Genomic DNA, 23112 nt, shown 5'->3' with positions numbered 1-23112 from the left:
CAACTCCACGATAAGGGACTCACTTACTTTACGAACTTAACATAATATTAATACGCGTGTGACACTGGATCTGTTGTATTGCTTTGTTGGCGACATATTTGCACCACGTCCTTATCCCTTTAATAAAACGTTGAGGCAATAAAGAACCTAATTAAGCAGTTGAAGGAGCTTCAACTAACTGGATGACAGTGGTTTAGATGGAAACGTTGTAGACCATCGCTATATATGGCACATTCTATTATTGCTCATATCCGAGAAGGACGCGTAATTTGCCATATTACTCATCTATTCGAGGCCCCAATACCGAAAGCGAGCTTGCCCGCATGGAAAGGTGGCCGCTGCCTTACGACAGACCAGAACATCTCGTGGCCAAGGGATGAACTTCGAACCGAGGCACGTAGCAGCACAACCTGCTTAGGAAAAACGGCAAGTCGTTTAAGATACACAACTGGACCATTTAAATCTTTGCTTGCAAGGTGTGGTACTTATCTGTTCCTTTCTTTAAGCTATGAATAGGCCCAAAGCACACTCGTCTCTTGCAATATCGGCAAGAAGAAGCAGCACCGTCACCGCCCCGACGGTCTTACGGAAGAAAAAAGGGAAATCGGGGTTTTCTTGCGCACACCGCGAAAAAAAAACATACAAGCCTCAAACATTGCACGCGAAAATGAGGTTGTTGCTAGTGAACTCGCTTTCCGCTTTCCCCGACGAGACACTGCCAAAACACGCCTTCATTCATAGTTCGCCTCTTCTGCGTCAGCGAAAATTCCGGTCTGATGAGAGAGAGCGGCCGCCTTGTATGCACGCGTGGCGCACTCGGTTTAGATATCGCTCTTGAAATGCGATTATATGTGTCTAAACGTACCTGGAATTTTTCGGCTTTCGAAAAATGTTAGGCTATATACTCTAGCACCGAGTGTACAACTTTTCATGCAAACAACTGCCGCTAATTAATACATAACTTTTTTCATTACCCAATTGAATGTGACTTTGGCCGTGGCAACGTATTTCCGCCTCGATGTAGTGTTGCATGGAGAAAATTGCAGCCGCTTGCTTGTCATATAAATGTATAAAATTTCTGCATTGTTCATAAAAAGAAGCTCTCTGTATATGTTAAGCGCTAAGCCATTGTCATAGTCTGGTCTTAGACACTGGCTCTTTTGTTCAAGAAGCGTTCTCGGTCATATAGCTTTCTGTATAGACGACCTCCATCGTTAGCTAACTTTAACCATATATTTGACTGTAATCTGACAAATCATTGGCATCGTCGCGAAATGTGTTATGGTGACACTGGCTAATGCCAGCGAGAGATACGTCACAGAAACTTCATTGCGACACCTAGAGACAGTGATGCAGGTCGTAATAGTACTGACAGCGCAACATATCATTGTCTTTTTTGCCTATCACTACTTTCCTCGAACTCTTCTGCGTCTTATATGCATGTGACAAACGCATGCAAAAAAAAGGCTGCAAGTGACTCCCGAGCCATGTACCTTCGTAAACTATTAGGGTGTGTTTGTACCACCGAAATAAGCGCGGTAAAATAAAGCGCCTGTCAACTTACTCAACCCTAGGTAAATCCTGTTATGCTATACTGGCCACTGCCGAATTTCACCATTTGTCAATTGGGATTGGCTCAGACATCCCTATGGTCTCTATCGTTGGCTGAAATGCCACCACTATGAAGTTTGACAAGATGGCGGGATCTGACAGTGTCTACGATAGCATAGATATTTCTATAATAACACTAAAGGGAACTTGGCTTAAGTGTCCATGGGAGCTGCAACGCACGGCGCTCCAACGAGCATAGGAATGATGGATAGTACACCAATTTAAATTGCTTTAATTAGCTCACCAATTTAAATTGGTGAGCTTAACACCAGAGTCCCCTCTCGTTAATTTTAAGAAACTCTATTTACGACAGCACTTTTGTTCGTGACGATAGCTGGTGCAGTTTGTGAACGCTTTCGCGGTAGACTTGACAAAGGCAAACAACAAATTTTTATATCTGCAGACGAAAGTGTGTCTTTCCAAGGAAAGTATCCATTGGAAAACATTCAGATGAAAGCGAGCCGATGAAACGCTGAAAGGCCAGTGCGTGTCGATCGCGAAAAAGCGAAAGTGCCACTGCAGCAGTGCAGCGCCGAGTTGACCAAGCTCGGTTCCGGCATCGGCGACACGGGCGTCGCGTAGACGCCTTCGAAAAGCGCCGCGCGCCACTGGCGGTCGACAAAGCGCGTCGTGAGTCGGCAAGAAACACGAGCGGCGTTCATTAAGAGCCACGAGCTCGGCTCGTAGTCACGCTCGGGCAGTTCCACGGCAGCCCACCATTGAGGTCACGTCCCTTCGTCACACTCACTCGGGGACACCGCTAAGACCACGGTCGCGCCTCCGTTATCGGCAGACCGGCTGCTGTGCACAAGGAGATATGCGCATACGCCACGAGCCGCCTTCCAAAGTATTGGCAGGAACAAGCGACACCGAGGCTTCAGGCGGCTGAGCAAGACTAGCGAAGATTACTACGAAGGGGCCACCCGGCCGAGAGTTGTAATGGGTGCCCGGTGGAGATCACGCAAGTTTGCCACCATAATCCACCAGCTAGAGCCGTGGCAGCTCGAGGAGGAGATTTTTCACGAATTATTTCTCACCAGTTCGTAATATCATTCAAGGTAGCCTGTGGTTCATGGGCAAAAAAAGAAGCAATGTAAAGGAATAAAAAGCAAAATGCAAGCTACCAATGTTACCTAAAATTTTACTCGAATGTTTCACGAAATTTGTCCAAATCCCTCAAGCATCATAGTTTCTTCAGTATACTTATTAAAGCCCACACTATAACCGTACTGTAAAGTCTACCCTTACGTGGCTAGCAGTTCGCAGACGTCTAACGGATACTATTCCAGAATGCTTCAAAAATTCCAACTGGCACAAACTGCAAGTAATGATTGCTTGAGTTTCGCGTGTCAAAACAGGGACATGTTTGAAACCAACGAACAATAAAAATAAACAATAAAGCTAAGGAATATACAAGGGTCATTACTTGTCTAACAGCAGGGTAGCAATTGTGACATCAATAGAAATGACTTAATGTGGATGAAAAACTAACTTGGCGCAGATAGGCACCAAACCTACAGTCTGCGGTTAACGCATCCGATGCTCTAAAAATTAAACTTCAGTGGCCGTCAATTACTGAATGGCTGGGTAATGAGGAACTGTGGGCTAACGTGGGGCTCCTTGATTACAAAAACACGCTATGCACGAAAATGTTTTATTCTTCTTTGGTTGTGTATACCGATATCTATCACTGCACTTCCATCTCAATCCACGGCCCGCATACGATCCCACTTTCTCAATTAACATATTACCATATCCCACCGAAACCCAGTGATTCGTCTAGCTGGTAATAGCAGATCAACTTTTGCGCTGTGCCTCGGTAAGCTCATGAATGGCTCATAAGGTTACCGAGGAATAGTTCCGTACAGTTCGCTCTCCGCTTGCTATTATTATAGGGCACTAAATAAAAATAACAATTTACGTCAAATTACAATGTTTGAGAACGTTTAAAACGTCAGCAATATCCACAGCAGTGCTCTACAGGTCGACCAATCAAGGTAAATGTACGACATCATATGCACCACGAGCGCGATAACTTAGAATGCTCCCGATGACGTCAAGAGTATTGAGTATAATTAATCACTACCAATCAAACCACTCGCAATGAAATGATGCTTCTTTGTTTGTGTTTGATTCAAGGAAAAAATAACCGCTTGGCGTTACCATGGGGAACGGCGCGAGTAATTCAAAAGTTCCGTTTTCAGTCGCGTCTCAGTGGTAGTTTCGGAATCACGTATACTCCATGTACTTTGCAGGCTCACTAAAGTGGCTGTAACGCAAAGTTCAACAAAATTCCACGAACATGTGATAATGCCGGTTGTCCGAATGGTGCGCGCCACTTAAGTCACTGCAAAGAAACTGACGTGTCTTTCCACAGGGTGCCGCAAAACAAAACCCCTTAGCTCGAAGTGGCTATAAGTGTCGTGCTTCTGCGCCAGTGTCACGAGCCAATGTCGCGTTGTCCGGTTCGCCGACGAACGACATCCATCGGGGTGAGTTTCGATGGCCATTGTTACTGCTGCTATATAGTGTCACCGGCCACGCCGTAGGCAGGCAACATTGGTCAACGCAACTGCTACGTCAGAAGGCCCATTCAGTCGAATAATTTGAAGTGCGCTAATGCCGTGCGGACCACTAAAAAGGGATAATATTACGAAATAGGCATTTCCCTTGGCACGAAAGTAACACTACGAGATTTTCGGACCTGTATTTCAACAATCAACGTCGGCTTCATATTTGTCGTTCGTGTCTCTTTTAGTACACACACTAGTAGTAATGCTATGCCCAAGATGGGCACAAAGCTGTCGGTTCCGCGTATTTTTGCCAACGCTGTCGTGCCTCCCTCATTCGTTTCAACTTTCTATGCTTTTCTTTGCTTCTTGATTTTTATTTTGTTCTTTTGTCTTTGATTGTTTTTTACGCTGCTTATCATACAGAAATGTCATAGCCTAGGTGATGCTAACGTCAACTTTTCCACGACAAACCGGTAAGATCAGAAGAGGACTGGAAACGATTTGTAGCCCCGCCGCGGTGGTCTAGTGGCTAAGGTACTCGGCTGCTGACCCGCAGGGCGCGGGTTCGAATCCCGGCTGCGGCGGCTGCATTTCCGATGGAGGCGGAAATGTTGTAGGCCCGTGTGCTCAGATTTGGGTGCGCGTTAAAGAACCCCAGGTGGTCTAAATTTCCGGAGCCCTCCACTACGGCGTCTCTCATAATCATATCGTGGTTTTGGGACGTTAAACCCCACAAATCAATCAATCAATCAAATCAATGAAACGATTTGTAAGTCTGGTATACAACGGGGACCAGTCAAGCAAGCAAACTGCGACTGTGGTTACAATATCAAAGCTTCCTCGCACCCCGCCGCGGTGGTCTTGGGACGTTAAACCCCACAAAATCAATCAATGCATCATTCTGGTTCGTAATAAGTGAGTGAACGATTCGTACTAGAAAAGCTAAAAATGTCAGCACAAAGCGCAGCAAAAGTACATGTGTGGGTTTCTAACCTGGACCTGTCGCTTTGATGCCGGAGTGTCTTACCTACTGGTCTAAATGTCCCCTCTTACAGCAAAGGAATATGGCGGAACCTTGTCACTGCACGTTACTGGTGGTAAAACACTATAATGTAAACGGAGAACACTTACTAACAAGGCTTTGGCGACTGTTACGATGGCACAATAAAAGGCTATTTTTAGGAAGACACGTTGAAACCTCGAGCATTGGACACATCAGAAAAATTTCCACTTCTCAGAAAAAAAGAAAATAGAACGCCAAACAATAAACGTACCCAATGCATTTCGTTGGTTGCACGAGGCTACTTTCTTGGGGTCGTCTTTCACTGATTGAAATTAGTCCCGTAAGTACAGATTACGACCGAAACAACTCAAGGAGGCTGTAGAGCGGGGAATACAGCCAAAGAGAAGGTAAAAAATACATTGCCGGCTGTGTTCAGCAGTGATGTACGCCCACTCATTTTTTTTTTATTTACCTGAAAGCGCGAGCGTCGACCACCTATAGCTGATAAGCGGTGTTTAACAGAGCACACCGGCAAAATGAATGTGCAAACGTGCCTGCGATCAACAGTCCTGTGCAGCTGTCTTCAGCTATAGGCTGTTCCGAGAACCGGACACTATGGCGCCCGGAGCAGACGCCTACAGACTCGGTGGTAGACGCTTGCGCGTTTAGGTTTTTATAAAAAAATTTAAGAAATGGCGGGTGTACCAGAAAAGGCCGCAGCGCGGAACATGCGAAGAAATACAAGAACTTGATATGGGATGTTACTGATATTACAGCGAACAATGACTGCAACAACTGCAGCCTCTTCATCGTCTCATGCTTGTTTCACTTTCCGTGGCATGCTGTATGCGTGATATGACGTTTTCATAGCCGTGATACGATGCCCAACGGATTCCACGTGAGCCACGCGTCCCTGTGTCCACGCTTTCTATCGAAACAGTGGACGATGCTACTGGCGAAGGTTCGTATGTCGCTGCTCCTGAACGAACTACACTCAAAGCTGCCGACGCCACAATCCTGCTCACCTCTCATCAGTTATCTCAGTTGTAATCGCCGGTGCCTCGTTCCTCTTTTTATTTCATTCTAGGGGTGCGTGTTCACACGTAGAACCTATTAGAATTAACTTTTGTTATTGCAATCACACTTAACCCAGCTTCCTACTTGTGTCGCCTGAATCGATTTGATTGATATGTAGGGTTTAACGTCCTAAAACCACCATATGATTATGAAAGACGCTGTAGTGGAGGGCTCCAGAAATTTCGACCACCTGGGGTTTTTTTAACGTGCACCCAAATCTGAGCACACGGGCCTACAGCATTTCCGCCTCCATCGGAAATGCAGCCGCCGCAGCCGGGATTCGATCCCGCGACCTGCGGGTCAGCAGCCGAGTACCTTAGCCACTAGACCACCATGGTGGGGCGTGTCGCCTGAAGTGTGGGTTCCATTGAAAGTAAGCGTTGTCGAGCGTTACGCCTCTAAGAGATTTTACATTTAGGGGACCAGGAGTAGCGATAACTGTGCCATGAACCGATTTTTGCAAATAGAGTCACGGTTCTTAGAGCTTCTATGGACCCATTAAATGACACCGAGCTCTCGTGCGGTAGGAATGGAATAATTTTGTTGTTGTTATTGCACGCAAATATTCACGAAAACAAAACGCGGAAGGGCGGCGTAAAGTTTTCATCTCGACGTAGTCGCCCATGCTCCAGAATTGTCTTGCTTTACAAGCAAAATATGCTGTCACTCACCACCATATCAGCTAAAGGTGCTTCTGCACATGCCTCAGATACACCGCGTAGGTAATCTCCCTTTGTAATAGTCATTTTTAAGGAGTTGTTTTTTTTATCATTTACAGCTGCAGAGCTGTATTACCTAGCCCAACAAGAAACAAAACCCACCAGAAAAATACACAAGAGGCAAGCGCTATAGTTCCCTGAGCATTTTGTTTTGTATGCAGCATTTTTTATTGCGCTAAGTAATCAATTTTCATCAGCATGCATAAACTAGGCCCTCAAAAAGCATCATAGATGCAGAGCTGCGATTGATAAACAATCAATAATGCCCCGCAAACGAGGGCGAATTCAAAAAAAAAAACACAAAACCCGTCCCAAGAAAAGTTGCTGATTTATTGATTGATATGTGGTGTTTAACGTCCCAAAACCACCATATGATTATAAGAGACGCCGTAGTAGAGGGCTCCGGAAATTTCGACCATACGTGGTTCTTTCACGTGCTTCCAAATCTGAGCACATGGACCTACAACATTTCCGCCTCCATCGGAAATGCAGCCACTGCAGCCGGGATTTGAACCGACAAATTGCGGGTTTCCTGCCGAGTACCTTAGCCACTAGACCACCACGGCGAGCCAGAGAAGCTGCTTGACAATAATTTCTGTTGTTTCACGTGCCAAAACCACAATACTACCACGTGTTCATCTGTCTTTATTTGGATTTAAAGGGGCCCTCTAACACTTTTTATGACTTTATAGTTTTACATGTTTTTCTAGCTTGTTACGTGCATTGTTGGCATAAGAGATAAGTGCCGCAAAAACAGCAGCGATAGGGGCACGCAGCGCAAAGTTATTCAGAGCGTAGAGATATCAAAATACAGTGAAATGGTGCTTACCCTCAACTAGATTTCCGCCAGCTCACCATGCAGACCGTGTTTCCCTCGCTCTTTGATGTCAGAAGGCTGCCCAATAAAACGAAATGAAAGCCGTATACCATACAGGAAGCTGGCATGACATATTGCCCGTTATGGCCGACGTATTGAGGACGCCGTTTCGGTGGTAACAAATAATGTGGATCTTGAAGAGGGAACGACGCGTGCGAAACGAGCCAGCTCGCGAACGCTTATACAACGTTTCGTAGCATTACTGATCTTTCTTTTTGAGAAGTAATCTGTATATTAACGCTCTTACATTTTTCCCTCTAGTTTCTTCAAACAACGGCGCCCGGAGCATCCCTGGCGCGTTTCCACCAGCACCGTGTCGTTCGGTGCAGTCTCTTGTCCAGCTTTGCAGTTTTTAAGCTGGAAAAGTGTGAGAGCTTCTCTTCCGATTTCAGTGAAATTGCACTAAAAAAAGAAATCCAATAGTAGTCCCTATTTTGATGCAATGCCGCGATTACATTTCACGTTACATTTGTCCAATCATGTGGCGGCAACCTTCCGGCATCATTTGCGCTCGCAATAGTTCTGGTGAGTACAACTATACGTGTTATGCAGTGAACAGCGATGTTTTCAACCGGTAGAGGAAACCTTTAATTGGGTTTCAGCCACATTAACTGTAAGCACCGCTATTATTTCGACGGCCACGTTTTTCACCATCACGACCATGTGGCATAATCATTATGAGGCACGTCGTAGAGCGTGAGGGAGGGGGGAGGAGGGGGCTTCGAAATTATATTTGCCATCTGGAATTCCTTTTGTGATGTGCACTTTTGATGTAAGTACACTTGCACGTTCCTTGCAATTCACCACCACCAAAACTCGGCCTCTAAGACTGGCAATTGTACCCGCGTCCACGTGCTTAGCAACGTGACACTTTACCTGCAAAGCTAGTATAGGGCAGGTGAGAAAAGCTGTTCAACAAAGCACGTGGGTTGCGGATGATGACGCGGCCTGGAGTATCGACAGTCCAATGCACTCGTCAACAGTGTCCTGTCATCGCTCGCATAGTTGACGTCCTTTGCTTTTTTTTTTTCATTTCAGCACTATAGTCACAATGGCGCCAGTTCCCGCAATGTCTGCTAATATTGTTTTTTTATTTTGTTTTCTTTCAAACAAGATAAATTACTTTTGCTTTTTTTTCACCTTGTCAACACGCAATTGCCCATCTGCTTGCAGAACAGCCACCATTTGTTTTCTCAGTTCGATCTTGCATAAAGAAGCTGTGCGATTCTTCACACGCTGCGCCTTTCAAGCTAAACATATATGGACGTCACGAGCGTCGGTGCATTCGACACAGCCAGCACATTCGCCAGTTCTGTTTTCAATAAATGTTGACACACACAGCTTGCGAACGGACTTCTCCTGCTCCTCTTGATCCATCGCATCCCGAAAAACATCGCACCTGTGCGGAGGCAGCGACGGATGACCCGAAAGCGCATGAGTAGGTGGAAGGCCCAAGCCCCGGCTGACACTCGCCATTTGTTTCACCAGTCGAAATACGCAATGCTGGTGGGCGTTATCTTCCAGCGCGAAAGATGACAAGTGCCTCTTCGTGTCAGAAGTACAGAGATTGCACGTGTGTTTACTGCTGCATTTCGTTGTCTCGAAGGATAAATGATGGTGAACGAAAATGCAAAGTCCGCATATAGCTGTTGTGACAGCATAAACAAATCGCCGGATATCGTTCGGCTCACGGAGAAGGCACTCAGGGCGTATAAACTCAGATATAGATGCCTTCGCGCATTCGTCTTCGAGAGCTGCGAACTGGAGCACTTAGCGTTGCAGTCTGTTCGGGTGGCCACACAGGGTGGCTCGAGGCCTCTCTACCGTGCATGCTCTTCAGTTTCTCCGAACGTATCGCAGGCGCTCGTTGCCTCCATACGTTTTCTGATCGAGATATTTTACTTGGGGTTCAGAAAGCAAGTATACGTGCACTAGAATATCCAAGGAAGAAATGTATATTCAGTTGTAGTACAATTACATTCAACTATTCGAAATAAACATATTGACATAATTTAGAAAGTTAATCATGATTAGCCATGAAACTTGAAGCAATCTATGTGGATACGACTATATTGTTACGGTGCAACATAGACATTAACCAGGGTGGTGGTCGCCGAAGATGAAGACGACGAGAAAACGTAGAGCTGGCGCGTGATACTCATCCGCCATAACGTCTGGCTGACGATCAGCTGTTTTAATAAACCTCGATCTCGTCTCCGTCACAATATCATTAGTTGTCAAAGTGGCAACTCCTGCCTTCCGTGAATTGGGCTCAGCGCAGACGTCGGTGTTTTGTTTATAATTCGAACATATTGTAACATTTTTTTTTTCGTATCGACTACTCATGATATTCGAAAAACTTGGGGCGAACTCAAACTCACGAAGCACGCTACACACTTGTTGATTATACCGGAGTCTCCCGTTTCGCACGAGAATGCCGATTGCTTCGATCCATCACGGCAGCGCCACGCTGCCAGCGTCAGCACATTGCCGAGTGATGGATCGCGGTTTTTCCGAGTGACACACTTACGCAGCGAATTCAAAAGAGCACTTGTTTATAAGTAAGAATGACAACAATAAGCGAGGCTAGTGAAGGCGAGACAATAAAAAGAAAGCTAAACCGGCGAGAGGAGGTTGCCAGAAACCGAATCACATTTCGCCAGCAGTCAACGGTGCAGCCGCAGCCATTAATGTGCCAATGCGATCTGCGCTTCGCTGCTCCGACGCTCACTGACTCGCTCAGGCGGGCGGGTCGTTTACAACGAACGCTCCGTTTGTACACTGCGGAGCGTCGCCTGTACGGTTGAGCCTTGAGTCATGCCATATAATTGGGCGGTGCCGCGCAGCGCAGGCGAGGGAGGACGGATCTCGGTGCGCCTACGCGGATATGCAAACAGCTTGCGGTAGACGAGAAGGAGCTTCATTAGCGATTCTCAGTTCGGCGCTGTCACTAGAAGAGATCGCACTGCGAACTGCGCATCAACATGTCCGTCCACGCCGAGTCCGTCCGTGGTGCCTACGATGACGTCAGGGACGATCGCAACAGCACCTCCTGGTAAGTCTATCTCGTCGTTTCGCCGGAGTGTGCGTTGCTTCTAATGCATATGCGCACAATAAGGAAAAAACGTATCAACGAGATTAGAAATTACTGATGCTTTATTCTTAAATACGGCACTTTTTTTGTGCTGACACGCGCTTCACATGAATTCTGAAGCCCTTATGTCTATCTACGACCAATTGAGCAAGACCGGTATTATCGAAAAATATCAGAAACTAAGCTTCTCAGGGAAAAATTTTTGAGAATGCTAATGCTGGGCATATTATCAGCGTATTCAAGTGGCTAGTGGCAAAAAAACACTTTTTGTCGAAAAGCATTCGAATATATTATATTATATCAATCTCATTCGAAATGCGTGTTATATGCAGGACAAATAGGGCATGTTTGTGTTTTTACATTGGTCAGTGCGTATTAGTGGCGTGATCCCCTCATAAAACGACTAGCTCACTGTCTGTACACCAAGTTAAATGACTCGCAGCGTGAAACATCATATATTGATTTGACGCACAAGAGGTATTTTTTTTTCTTTCTTCTACTGCATTTAATTGGAAGGCTCGTATAATCGAAGCCATTGTCGAATTCGACTACTTATAGCTATCGTTTCTTTGAGCATTTCAAGATTACGTTACCGTTTCTTTGCCACGGTGGATACGCAACTGCTTTGTAGTGCATTCCGATATTTTCAACACTGACGGGGCTATCAAAAACGTGTAGTAAGACCAGTGTGCTTTTACACTTGTGGTGCTTACCACTTTGATCGTTGCAGACATCCTGTCACAAAGCCAAATGCGCAAGAACTCCATGGCTGCGACACGGAGTCATTGCGCATTAGGCTAATGGGCATGTTACACATTCGCCAGCACCGTACGCAATACCGTCACGCCCTATACGGGCACTCAGAACATGGGCTGTTTGTATTACACTGTGATTTATGCGGCAACAACGGGCTCCACACATCATGCACACTTTCCTCTTTTTTTGTGCGTCTTGTGTGCACCTTGAACTTTTGATACCTGCCTTCTAAGCACATTATTTTACTTGCGATATAGCAGACTACCGTATACTCACTGTTTTCAATGGTTCGTGAAATCTATTGTGTCATGTGGTTTCATTCATGGTGTGTATATAATGCAAAATTTTGCTTGAAATATCAAGTTATGTTTTTATGAGGTAACTTGTGAGGCACGTTATCTGTAACCCTCCTTTGTATCATACGCATAATCCGGTTTAAAAAATGACGGAAGAAAACGTAAAGTTGATGTCTGAAAATTCCAAAACGATAATGGTCTTTTGTGGAATCTATATGGTGAATCGGGCTACAAAAATCGTTTCGTGGCCAACCATGCCTCATTAGTGGCCGCGTAGTGTTCTCTTAACTAGCCCACAATACCTATTTTCATATAATAGTTTCGGCACCTAAAACCCCAGCAGTTGTTCATTGTTATCGTCAACGCAAGTTGGTCAACATACATCAGAACCTACGATAAGTTGCAAGAGGTCACCGGTTGGCTTTTTTTTTTCTTGACCCCAAATATTTTTGAGACCTGTAAAACTTTCCTGATTTACCAGAGTACAATTGGATGAAAATGAGCGGAATGAACAGAGGAGCTTCTCGATTGATAGAAATGCACAACCATATGAAGCCAACATACAGTTAAGTATGACATCACACAACACTTGCATAGCGCGAATATAATTCAGTAATACAGATGTATTGCCTGCCGTGGTAGATATCTCTTACAAAAAAAAAAAACCAATGCATTCAGAAAACGATCTAAATTATATCAATAACATCATAGTTATATAACCTTCACGGCACAGATATAAAATATAAATTTAAAGAGAATCACCCCGAATGCCCTGTTCAGTGTGTTTACACCTGAAAATTGGCTCTCAATTACTGCCGTCAGATTGTTTGCCAAATTCGTCTTATTACATACACGCAGCCACGTGAATCGGGGTTTGCGGTGCAACTCTCCTGTGACTAACTGGGCCGATGTGAAACGATGCATCGACATACTGCGTAAATCAATTTAGAGTAATAGATTGATTTGATTGATATGTGGGGTTTTACGACCCAAAACTACCATATGATTATGAGAGATGCCGTAGTGAAGGAATCCGTAAATTTCGACCACCTGGGGCTCTTTAACGTGCACCCAAATCTGAGCACACGTGCCTACAGCATTTCCACCTCCATAAAAAATGCAGCCACCGCAGCCGAGATTAGATCCCACGACCAGCGGGTCAGCAGCCGAGTACCTTAGCCACTAGACCACCACGGCGGGGTCGAGAGTAATAGAGCGAACCCAGCGATTGAAGTCAGGGAATAATAGCCGACATAAAAAAAATAGTCGGATGTCGACATGTTCACCGCATCATTTGATAGCTTGTTCCACTCAACTATGCAGGAACTACAGCGCTAAATATGGACAATGCAAGGCTAGGTTATTAGGTTCCTGCATTTTGACAGAGAAGCTGTTTAAGCGCTAGATGGTTCATGGAAGCTGCGCCTATATAGCACTGCCATGAATGCGTGTTGTCTTGCAGCGGCGTGGAACAGATGCACCTCGCTTTGCTAACTGCATGTGCCACGTTGGAGGAGCTGTAGGTACATAATAATGCAAAAGCGTAAAGATGAGACACATTGTTGTTGATAACTTGCGTTAATTTATCGATAGAGTAATGAAATTAGGAAATGAAATTGACGAAGGGGGTGAAATTGGCTTGTTGGTCAATCATAGTTGAAATGTTATCTGGTTAGCGCAGCACAGCATGTACACAAGAAACGCTTTTCACGTCCTCTTCATTTCTTCATGCGTTCAAGTTTTGTTGCGATAATCAGGTAACATTTCAACATAAATTAGGAAGGTCACAGGCACAAAACGCAATAAGCTAGCACAAGATGTGGTCAGCTGTATATCATTTAGAGGGGTCTGCATTTGTATCTCTGTGGACAAAGAATAGGCTGAAAAGTGATAATTTGAGTTCGCATTTTGTGTTTTTCATTCGCATACTGTATTAGGCATTTCGGAATGCGTGCATTCACTAAAAACTGGTTTTTTGTGCTTTACGTAATGTTGCAGCTTGAGCTACCTGCGTGACTCCTCTTTTTTCCTGTTCCGTCAAACTCTTTTAATGTCGATGTATTTATGTATTTGCATAATCGTGCTGCAACGCGAAGCATTGTATGGCTGCCCTATGGGAGTCTTGTTTTATTATTATTATTATTATTATTATTATTATTATTATTATTATTATTATTATTATTATTATTATTATTATTATTATTGGTCGTAGTAGCAGTAGTAGGAGTAGTATATGTGGAGTTCTGCATTCCATAATTACGATATGATTGACACCTTTATAAGACTGTATGCTCTGTAGAGTGCAGCTATACCCGATAGCATTGTATGGCTACCCAAGCTATATTACGACAATACTATAGTTTGTTCGCGGTAAAGCAGTGAAGGCAGAGTAAAAAAAATGTACGGTAACCAGACAAGAAAAAATCAGTTTCATCTCGAGGGTTAAGCAATGAATGCAATAGCAAGACATAGAAATATCATCGGAAGAAGGGCAAACTGCAAAAACCTTCTGCGCGCCATTAAAGTGCAAAGTACGCTGCAAAAAACACACGTAGGGCGAGTGCGAACTAATTCATGTGACATCTAGGCACTTGCAGCGCACTGCCCTAACACAAAAAAGGACGCACGCAAAGAACGCACAGGTATACACAGGACGAGCACGAACTGTGCTAGTTGTTTCTTTAACTAGCCTATATACTTTCGCTCTTGTAGCTATAGCAATTCCTTACTTTTGCAAACGCGGCCGCTGCAGCGAGCAAACCACTTTGTGTGGTCTATAGCTTCGATGCACACTTTGCTGTGAAAGCACAAGACGTACGAAACTCCGCCTCGAGAGACTAACGCGTCAGCACAGGTGATCACGCCCTGTATGTCAACGTACCAGTCGGAGGCACACATCCCAACTTCTGCGAAGCACTAGAGGGTTTTAGAATTTGTCACCCAAGGAGTTAGCTATAGGGGACCTGAGAGAACTGTGAGCCACCAAAGCGCATGCGCAGAACATAGGCCCTTCTGGGACTCTTGCGCTCGCTTTATCTCAATAAAGTCCCTGGAAATTTTCAGGAAAGTACCGCCATTCTTTTAACCGAGCCGCTGCACCACGCATCCTCCTCTCTCACCTCTCGGTCTATTATAAACATCACGCGTGTTATCAGCGTGACATAACATTCCTGATATATAGGAAATTGGCGCGAGCCGGGTTATAGGGCCGGCGCCCGCCCGGTGGCCGTTCGGGAGAGGATATAGATAAGGTTTGGACACTTTGGAGAGGAGGGTTGGGCACTATGGTGAGGATATGGAGGAGAGTGTCGGTACTTCCCCTATATCAATAGACTTTATGTCCCGAGACACTGGTTGTGTTCCAATTATTAGACAGCACGTAGACAATCTACGCAGACTGCTTAGAAGACAGCACCGAACCTATCCTGTCCGAGAGTCGTAACACGTTTAGACGGCTCTTACGCGACGAGGCGCCACCTCGCGTCGAGAAGAGAAATCCAAAATGGACAAACATAACAGTTGTACTTTCTGGCCTAATTTGGGTTAAACTCTGAAAAAAATTATACGTTACTCACACTGAGCTTCTGGGGAAGCGTCTTCTTGTGTGCAGACGACCATTTCGGTGAGATTAGGCCTATCTGAGCGATTTGCTGAGCCTCCATCTTGTTTAGACAGCAAAGTAGCCTGCATCGTATTTGTTTACGATGCGGTCTTCTCGGAGCTGTCTACTTTGCCGGCTACGTGAGAATTGGAACGAGGCTTAAGATGGCCGCCGTCCATTTAGCTGTCTATTTAGCCGTCTACGGTGAGTATTAGAACACACCCTATAGCGCCCTAATTTGGGTGGCGAACAAAGCCGGAAAGCGCGCGACCTCAAGAGAAGAGAATAAAGACGGTGTTTGGCAGTGTCACGTGAAGTCATGGCTCGCGTTCACTGTTGCCGTCATTTCTGATCACAATGATACATGCTCTGATTCTGGCTCGGCCATTTCGTTTTTAGGGGCGAAGCTCTTTATGGTCTATGGCAGACCATTCCTCGGGCGTACCCAGCACAACATATCCACAGACAGACAGACAGTATATATATATATATATATATATATATATATATATATATATATATATATATATATATATATATATATATATATATATATATATACAGGACGTAATATCAACGGCGAAGGCAACAGCAAAAACTCGCCAAGAGTGTTCATACAATTGTCGCAACAAAGAATGTATGTAGGTGTGTCAGACACTGCTGAATCTTTGATCGTGCTTCTTTTACGCATAATAGGAACACCTTGCGCTTACAAAATTATCATTGAAGTAACATACATTACCAGTTTACTACAGTTGGTTTGTTATTTCAGTAAGCAATCGGCCTATATCGGAAATACTGACGCACCATCACAAGTGCCAGCGATTACCTCCATAGAATAAGTAGGCGACAGTACTGCCACCTGAATATTAATCTCGCATTCAATGGCCCTGTTTTTTTAGTGAAGTCGCATGTACATTTAATCGCTCACCACCCACGCAAGCAGGGGTGGCTTTATCACGAGTTAACAGCTTGCCATTTTATAAAAGGAATGAGCGTCAATAAACCTACGTTCATTTTCCAGCTGAGTGCCCCGACTGATTTAGTTCACTGTTGTTTACAAGGAGCATGCGCATGTGTTCAGATTTCTTAAGCCGTCTTCACTATACCTCCGAGCAGAAAGTCTCACGCCTGATCAACCCTCACTACCCCTCCCGACATTGAATGCTGGTTTCACGGATCATTTCATCGTTCCCTTCTTGACATTGTGCGCAAAAAAAAAGATGTTCGTTTATTTCTGACACGCTTCCATGTTACAGTAGAGGGCAAGCTTCCGTTTTTTTTTTTAAACATATTTCTTAGATGCGTTCAGTTCAAGTCACCCGTTGCGAAACCTCTTGCTTTTGGGATGAATTTCACTACGCATGTTTATGCTACTTATTGTGCGCAGGACCCAAACTGGTGATTACCGGTAATATTAGGTTAAAATAAATATGCTAGGGCTGAAATAAACCATCAATAAATTCAGGGCCTGCAATGTTTTAAGTATGCTGGCAAGAGTTTGGGGGCAAGTTCCCGGCAACTAACCGAGGCAAGTGCCTTAGTAGCGTAGATAGTGCTTTTGTGGCACGTATTGTAGAGAGTGGTATTTAGTACACACTGTAGGCAGTACGTACTTGTACTTGTCCAACCTTCTTCGTTTACGGAACCCATATTGCAGTTCTCCAAGCACCCCCCTCATTCTCTGTCCTTGTCTGTAGTTTTTTCTTTATTATCTGCATCACCAGCCTGTAAACTAAATATGTCACTGTTATGGGGTGGTAGTGTTTTAAATCAGCTTTCTCCCTCTTTCCTTTAAAAATCATGCTCATCCTGCTTAGTTTCCACTCATTGGGGGCTTCACCATCCATTATTGCTTTGCTCGATCGCTGCCTCTCTTGGTGTTTGCTTAGAGCTTGGTCCTAGTTTATTTATGCCTTGGGTGGTGACGCACCATATAGTGAGCATTGTTGGAATCAGTGGAGAGGCGACCATAGCGGCGACCTAAAGTGGCGACCAGAGAAGTGTATACTGGCAACACTGGTGTACCCACTGGCGGCCACCGAGCAGGGCGCAACAGGGAGCTTAAGGAGCAAACTCCTAAAAAAGTGCAAAATTAGGGCACAAATACGCACTGTATACGTCATCAGTATCGCCATGCGGAGGCCTGAACTTCCTTATCCAAGTTCTTGTGCTTGCAATGAATGCAAAGGAAGGAAGGAAAGCAAATAACTTTTTTGTCCTATGGAGCGGAGCATGAGTGGGTCAATGAAGTAAAAACATTTGTTTTATTATTCTGTGCAGCCAAAGATCTTAGTGCTCACAGATTCAATTATGTTTTTATTAAATCTGTCTACAAGAGTCAGGCAATTAAAAAACAGTTTTGATTTAAGAAATAAGAACTCCGGAGTCACAGCCTACATGCATAACAATAAGCCTATTTTAGATGCGTCGCTTCAATGGTGAGTTAATTAAGCATTTCTGTGTTTTCTTTAACGGCGCGAAGTGTCATAAAAGCAATGACAAAGAAATGAAAGCTCCAATTTAAGATTATCCCCCTCCACGTTTTTACACCTGGCTTAGGGAGGGAGAGAAATGCTCTTGAATAAATACTGAGGAGGTTGGCCTGGCGTGATACTGCTAATGCGCTCAACTCGATTGGGTCATACTACAGAAAAAAAAATGAGTGCAAGAACAGGACAAGCAGTATACATGTGACTGAAAGTCATCTTTCACACTTTTTGAGCTGCGCAGTTTTTAAACTCCCCTTCATTGCATTCGCTCGATTTGAGTGTGCTCAGTTTGTTCTTCCCTCAGCCTCACATGTCGTACATTTTATTCCCCATTTATAGCTTAGATTCGCCGCCATATCGTATTCAGGGTCAGAATTCGCAAAACGTTTTTCCGTAAGTGCTCTTTCCTCGTTGACCAGTGGGCTTCGAAAATTGCATGTCCAGTATCGTGATCAGCTGAAATACTTTATTATAAACATTTTCAGTGTTATATAATATTTGAATATGAGTCCAATATTCCCATACAAACAGGTTTGTTGTTAACGGCGGAGCTGTCTAATCCGAGCATTGTTCCGAGACGGGTGAACAGAAATGATCATCGTCGTGAACTGGCACGCACTCTCTTCATCCCCTTCGTCTTCTTCTTCCTTCGCTTCCGGAACACTTGCGCCGATTTAACCAGCGTGAGATGCAATAACTCTGATCAGCCAGAGAACGGGTATAAATAGTGAGAAAGAAAGACAGACATAAAAGTAAAAACAGAAGAAAGAAATAGCCAAAAAATTTTCACAAGACAGAATTGTAACCTGAGTGTGCATGAGCCGAAGGCGTAACCACTCAGCTGTCGACAATAGTAACCAGGCATGCTAGCAGAGCATACAGCGTAGCATTGTATCGAATACTATAGCAAGTTTGTTAAAAAGAAAATGAGGGTGACGACGAGGGAAAGGTAGAGGAGAGATGTTAGATTTTAGGAAAGAAAAAAAGACAAAGAAATAAAGAAAGAGAGTGTGTGCGTGTATTTAAAAGGAAGGGAGAAATATAATAAAAAAAGAAGCAAACGATGACTATAGAGAAAGAGAGAGAAAAAAAGTGAAAATATTAAGAGCAAGGAAGAGAAAATTAGAGAAGGGGAGAAATAAATATAAATAAATGGAAACAAATACGACAAAAAACAGAAAAGAGAAGAAAAAAGACAAAATAAGCAAGAACGAGACTAAAGAGAAATAAAGGCCACTCAGCTTCACCTTTTATGCAGGCTTGGCACTCTATATATAGTGCGAAACTGGCTGAATTCTTCTCAAGGTTTATAGTATCCCCGGGTTATTTTACAAAGTGATTCGGACACCCCGTTGGCGATACTTCAGTTTGGAAAGCGCTGCTTTCATGAAATTTACTCAATAAATAATGCTATACTCGGCGACAACTTTCTTGGCACTGAAAGGAAAGCTACGGAGGCGGAGCTTCTGCACAAGTAGCACTACGCGAAGTAGTCCGTTCTGGCGCGCGTCTCGAAACGCTTTGGACAGTGACAGGGCCGCACCATCAGCGTTTCATGTAGACGTAGACGCCGCTTAGCGTTTGAGGTGCACGTAAACAGGCGGGACTTTTTCACGCGTTCAAAAACGCGAAGTTAGAACAGATAAATTAAAAGAAATACGAATATCTTACACGTGAGAGTTGCGTACTTTCTCAAATCGCTCAACGTGGAAAATAAATGAGGAACACTTATATGTAACATTGAAAATACGGGCGCTACTTTGTAAGTATACCTTCGCTGGTGGTAGGATACACGCAATTTGCGTCCGTAGCTTTCCCTTGAGTGCGAAGAAAAGTTGTCGCCGAGTATACAAATAAAGTGTATTCATGTAGAGTGGAAATAGTTCACTAAAGAGGTAAAATACCCATACCCACTTTTTTGCAATGTTTTTTTAGGTTGTTGGACGTTAAAACAAAATCCAGATCTGTTTACGAATACCACACGTAGCTCACTATGCAATAAACGCCCGTTAATATAGTTGCAACGATCGCACACGATATTCTTCACACACTGTTTAATTTGTTTGAACATATACTAAACACACTGGATATAACATAGGGAGAGAAGGTAATGAAAGGGTAATAAATATATATTAAACAAGCATTCGTTCTCCTAACCTATGCGTTACATTGGTTGGATGAGGTTAGGTTAAGCTATGGGATCTCGGCTATAACGTGTTTCTTTTTCATGTATATGCTATATTCAAGACTTCGGTGCACACTATGACTGAGCACCTTTAAACGAGATGGCTTTAGCTAAGTTGTTAAACTTCTCAAAGAGTTTTGTATTTTTTATGTGTCATGAGTCCCATATGTAGGCGAAAAATGATAAGCCTCACTCAGGCTCAGATCAAGCCGTGAGTCCGAGTGTGAGTGAGTCTCTCTGAAGAAAATTTTCGTGAGTGTGAGTTCGAGTAAGTACTGCTCAGGGAAATTTTGGTGATTCTGAGTCCGGGTGACTCCACAGCGCAAAATATATTTCTTACGTCAGTCTGAGTTAGTTTCACTTTCATTTGCTGGCTTAAAGTAGTAGCTAGTGACTTGCAGCACTACTATCAGCCTTATGCACATTTATACTCGCGTCTACAAACCGGTATTTCGAAGCAGTATTGCTCATACACCATTTTATATTCATTATTTAAAGGCATGAATTGCGGAGGGGGGAGGTTGCCTTTACCTCCCCAAACCAACTCATCTAGAGAATTTCTTCAATATAAATCATGATGTCGTTTCTTCCTGAAAAAATTACCTTACCACTTTGGAAGGCCTCAGAACTTTTTTTTTTCAAAAATGCTATGCCAAACGACACTAAGAATAGCACTGATTACGTGAAATATTGCTGTTAAAGAGCATTGACATCGCGATCGAAGAAGCTAATTCTTGGCTCACGAGTCAACTCACTCAGACTCAGATGGAGTCGTGAGTCTGAGTGAGTCTAGATGAGAAATACTTTGGTGAGTTTGATCCGAGTCAGTTCCGGCTGAAGAAAATTTTCGTGAGCGCGAGTTCGAGAGAGCGCGACTCGGGAAAATTTTCGGAAGTCTGCGTCCGAGTGAGCCCAAAACTCAAAACATAGTTCATGAGCGAGCCTGAGTGAGCTCCACAAGTTTTGCCGACCTATGGTCATGACTCGTGGATCAAAACGTTGCGTAGCAATGTACTGAAAAAGGGGGTGCGTAGTGATCGTTTCCAGATTAAATTGGGCTTTTGATGAATCAAGATACGAAGTTTTTTAAACTTTTTTTATTTGAAACATAGATTTGTGTTCCCGGTGCTCTCGTATTTCAAAAACATATGAATCAGTCTTTCACGAGCCGGATTCTCTTGAGAAAGTGAAAAGACTAGCAGAACTCACAGCGCGTTTCTTCGTATAGTACGCAGAAGGAACTCGTGTAAACGGCACTGGCTTTGTGTTCAAAACCACACGGACGTGTGCTCCGCGTATTAACATATTTCGCACTTCACTCGCCGCAACTTATCCGTTTTGGAGCTTCTGAAATGTGTGCAAAACGCCATCCTTCTCGCGTATTCTTTTTCAGTTTTTTTGTTTTTTTTATTTTATTTCAGCAACATTAGCATTGTTGCGTAATATGTCTGGCACATGGAGTTTGCCACGTAAGAGAGGGGACAGAAAGGAGCGTTCCACAGCTGCATCAAAGCGCAATCGTGCGTTGACCAAAGGTGTTACTTAACACGGTGTGAAAGCAAGGAAGGGAAGAGGGGAGGGAGGGGGGTGGGCTAGTACGCGTTGTATTGCGCGATTCCAGTAAAAAAATTTAAGCGAGCGGTTTCCCGTCAACTCAAAATCTGTTGCCTTTATACGTGCACATACGAGTGCCAGCTTACGTAAGTATTTCCTTCGAGTTCTTTTTCATAGTATGTCTTTCTATAACGTAACCCACTTAAGGATTTCTCGCTATAGTAAAAATACAAAGCTATATATAGAATTATGCATGCGTACGCAAGCAAGCACGCGTACAAAACAAAAGAATGGCGAATTACAGAAGTGATTACGGAGAACCTGTAGGGGCCGCTGGTAGCTGACCCTTTGTTCAGCCTGATCCAAGGCTCTTTTCGCGTGGACTGAGATTTTTGTACTCAGCTGCTGTAATAGCGCGAAACATTAGCAGAGCCCCGAAATTGTGCGTAAATCTAAGCGAAATAGCCCCAATAAAGTTGGGACGAAGCAAACCCGCTGCCAACTGTTCGCGAATCGATAGATGATAAATATTTAAGAATGGCTGCCTAATATTAGCGCAGTAATCGCAGTGGCGATGCAGGCGCCAGTCGTTCCATCCTTCTCTTCAAATACTTTGTCTCTTTTATCGCTGGACCTGCGCTTTAGATCAGATAAGCATTTAAAGAAAAATTAGGGGGCCCTGAAGCTTCGCCTTCAGGAGTTGAATGCGATATCGACATCCTGTTCGTAGTGAGTACTTCAAAATCTTAGCGCATGAAACCTGTTCGAATCGGCTATGCACCCACAACGTGACCTTACGAAAATAGGCGCAGTGGCGTGTGTGCCTTTTGTAGAGGCCTGGGTGCCGGCTTTCAACCATGGCGCCATTATGATAATCACATACTCTGACGCCCATTGGCAACGGACGCTTGACCACACATTATTACTGCAATATTTCATGTTGCATTGCGAAGCATATATACAGGACGCATGTGTTTGTGAAGCATGAAACCTACTTTCACTGCATTTCCAAGCAGAGGAAGTTATTTACACTGTTTTCACAAGGAGAGGTGCTGTAACCCATTGAACGACGCGACCCAAGCTCTCAAGTGCGCATGTGCACAATCTTATCCCCCTTCCCTCTCCCCCTTACTTTCCTATATATATTCACGAGTGTGAATAAAACTGGCGTTCTTTTCTGTTGGCATGGTCCGACTGTCACGTTTACTGCTGGAGCGGCGTGGCCGCCTCCCAACTAACAGTGGCGACGAGAATACCCACCGATACGTGTAAGCCGGGCGCCAGCGGCGAGACCAAGACGAAGACGCCCATCAGCCCGCCCGCAGCCATGGCCC

The 23112-nt window shown here is 44.2% G+C and overlaps 1 protein-coding gene across 1 annotated transcript in view; it reads left to right on the top strand.

Annotated features, from left to right (window-relative positions):
- The first annotated feature begins 10585 nt into the window (after positions 1–10585).
- LOC119177415 (coactosin-like protein) overlaps positions 10586–23112 on the top strand; it is a 72467-nt gene continuing 59940 nt past the window's right edge. The window contains exon 1 of the mRNA XM_037428889.2: positions 10586–10855. Within this exon, the coding sequence (XP_037284786.1) occupies positions 10785–10855 (71 nt within the window). The 5' untranslated portion in view covers positions 10586–10784. The remainder of the gene's footprint in view (positions 10856–23112) is intronic.

This window comes from Rhipicephalus microplus, chromosome X, assembly GCF_043290135.1.
Source record: "Rhipicephalus microplus isolate Deutch F79 chromosome X, USDA_Rmic, whole genome shotgun sequence".
In the NCBI taxonomy this organism is placed as follows: domain Eukaryota; kingdom Metazoa; phylum Arthropoda; class Arachnida; order Ixodida; family Ixodidae; genus Rhipicephalus; species Rhipicephalus microplus.
The sequence above is the reverse complement of the archived record's forward strand: the minus strand, read 5'-3'. Positions and strand labels throughout refer to the sequence as shown.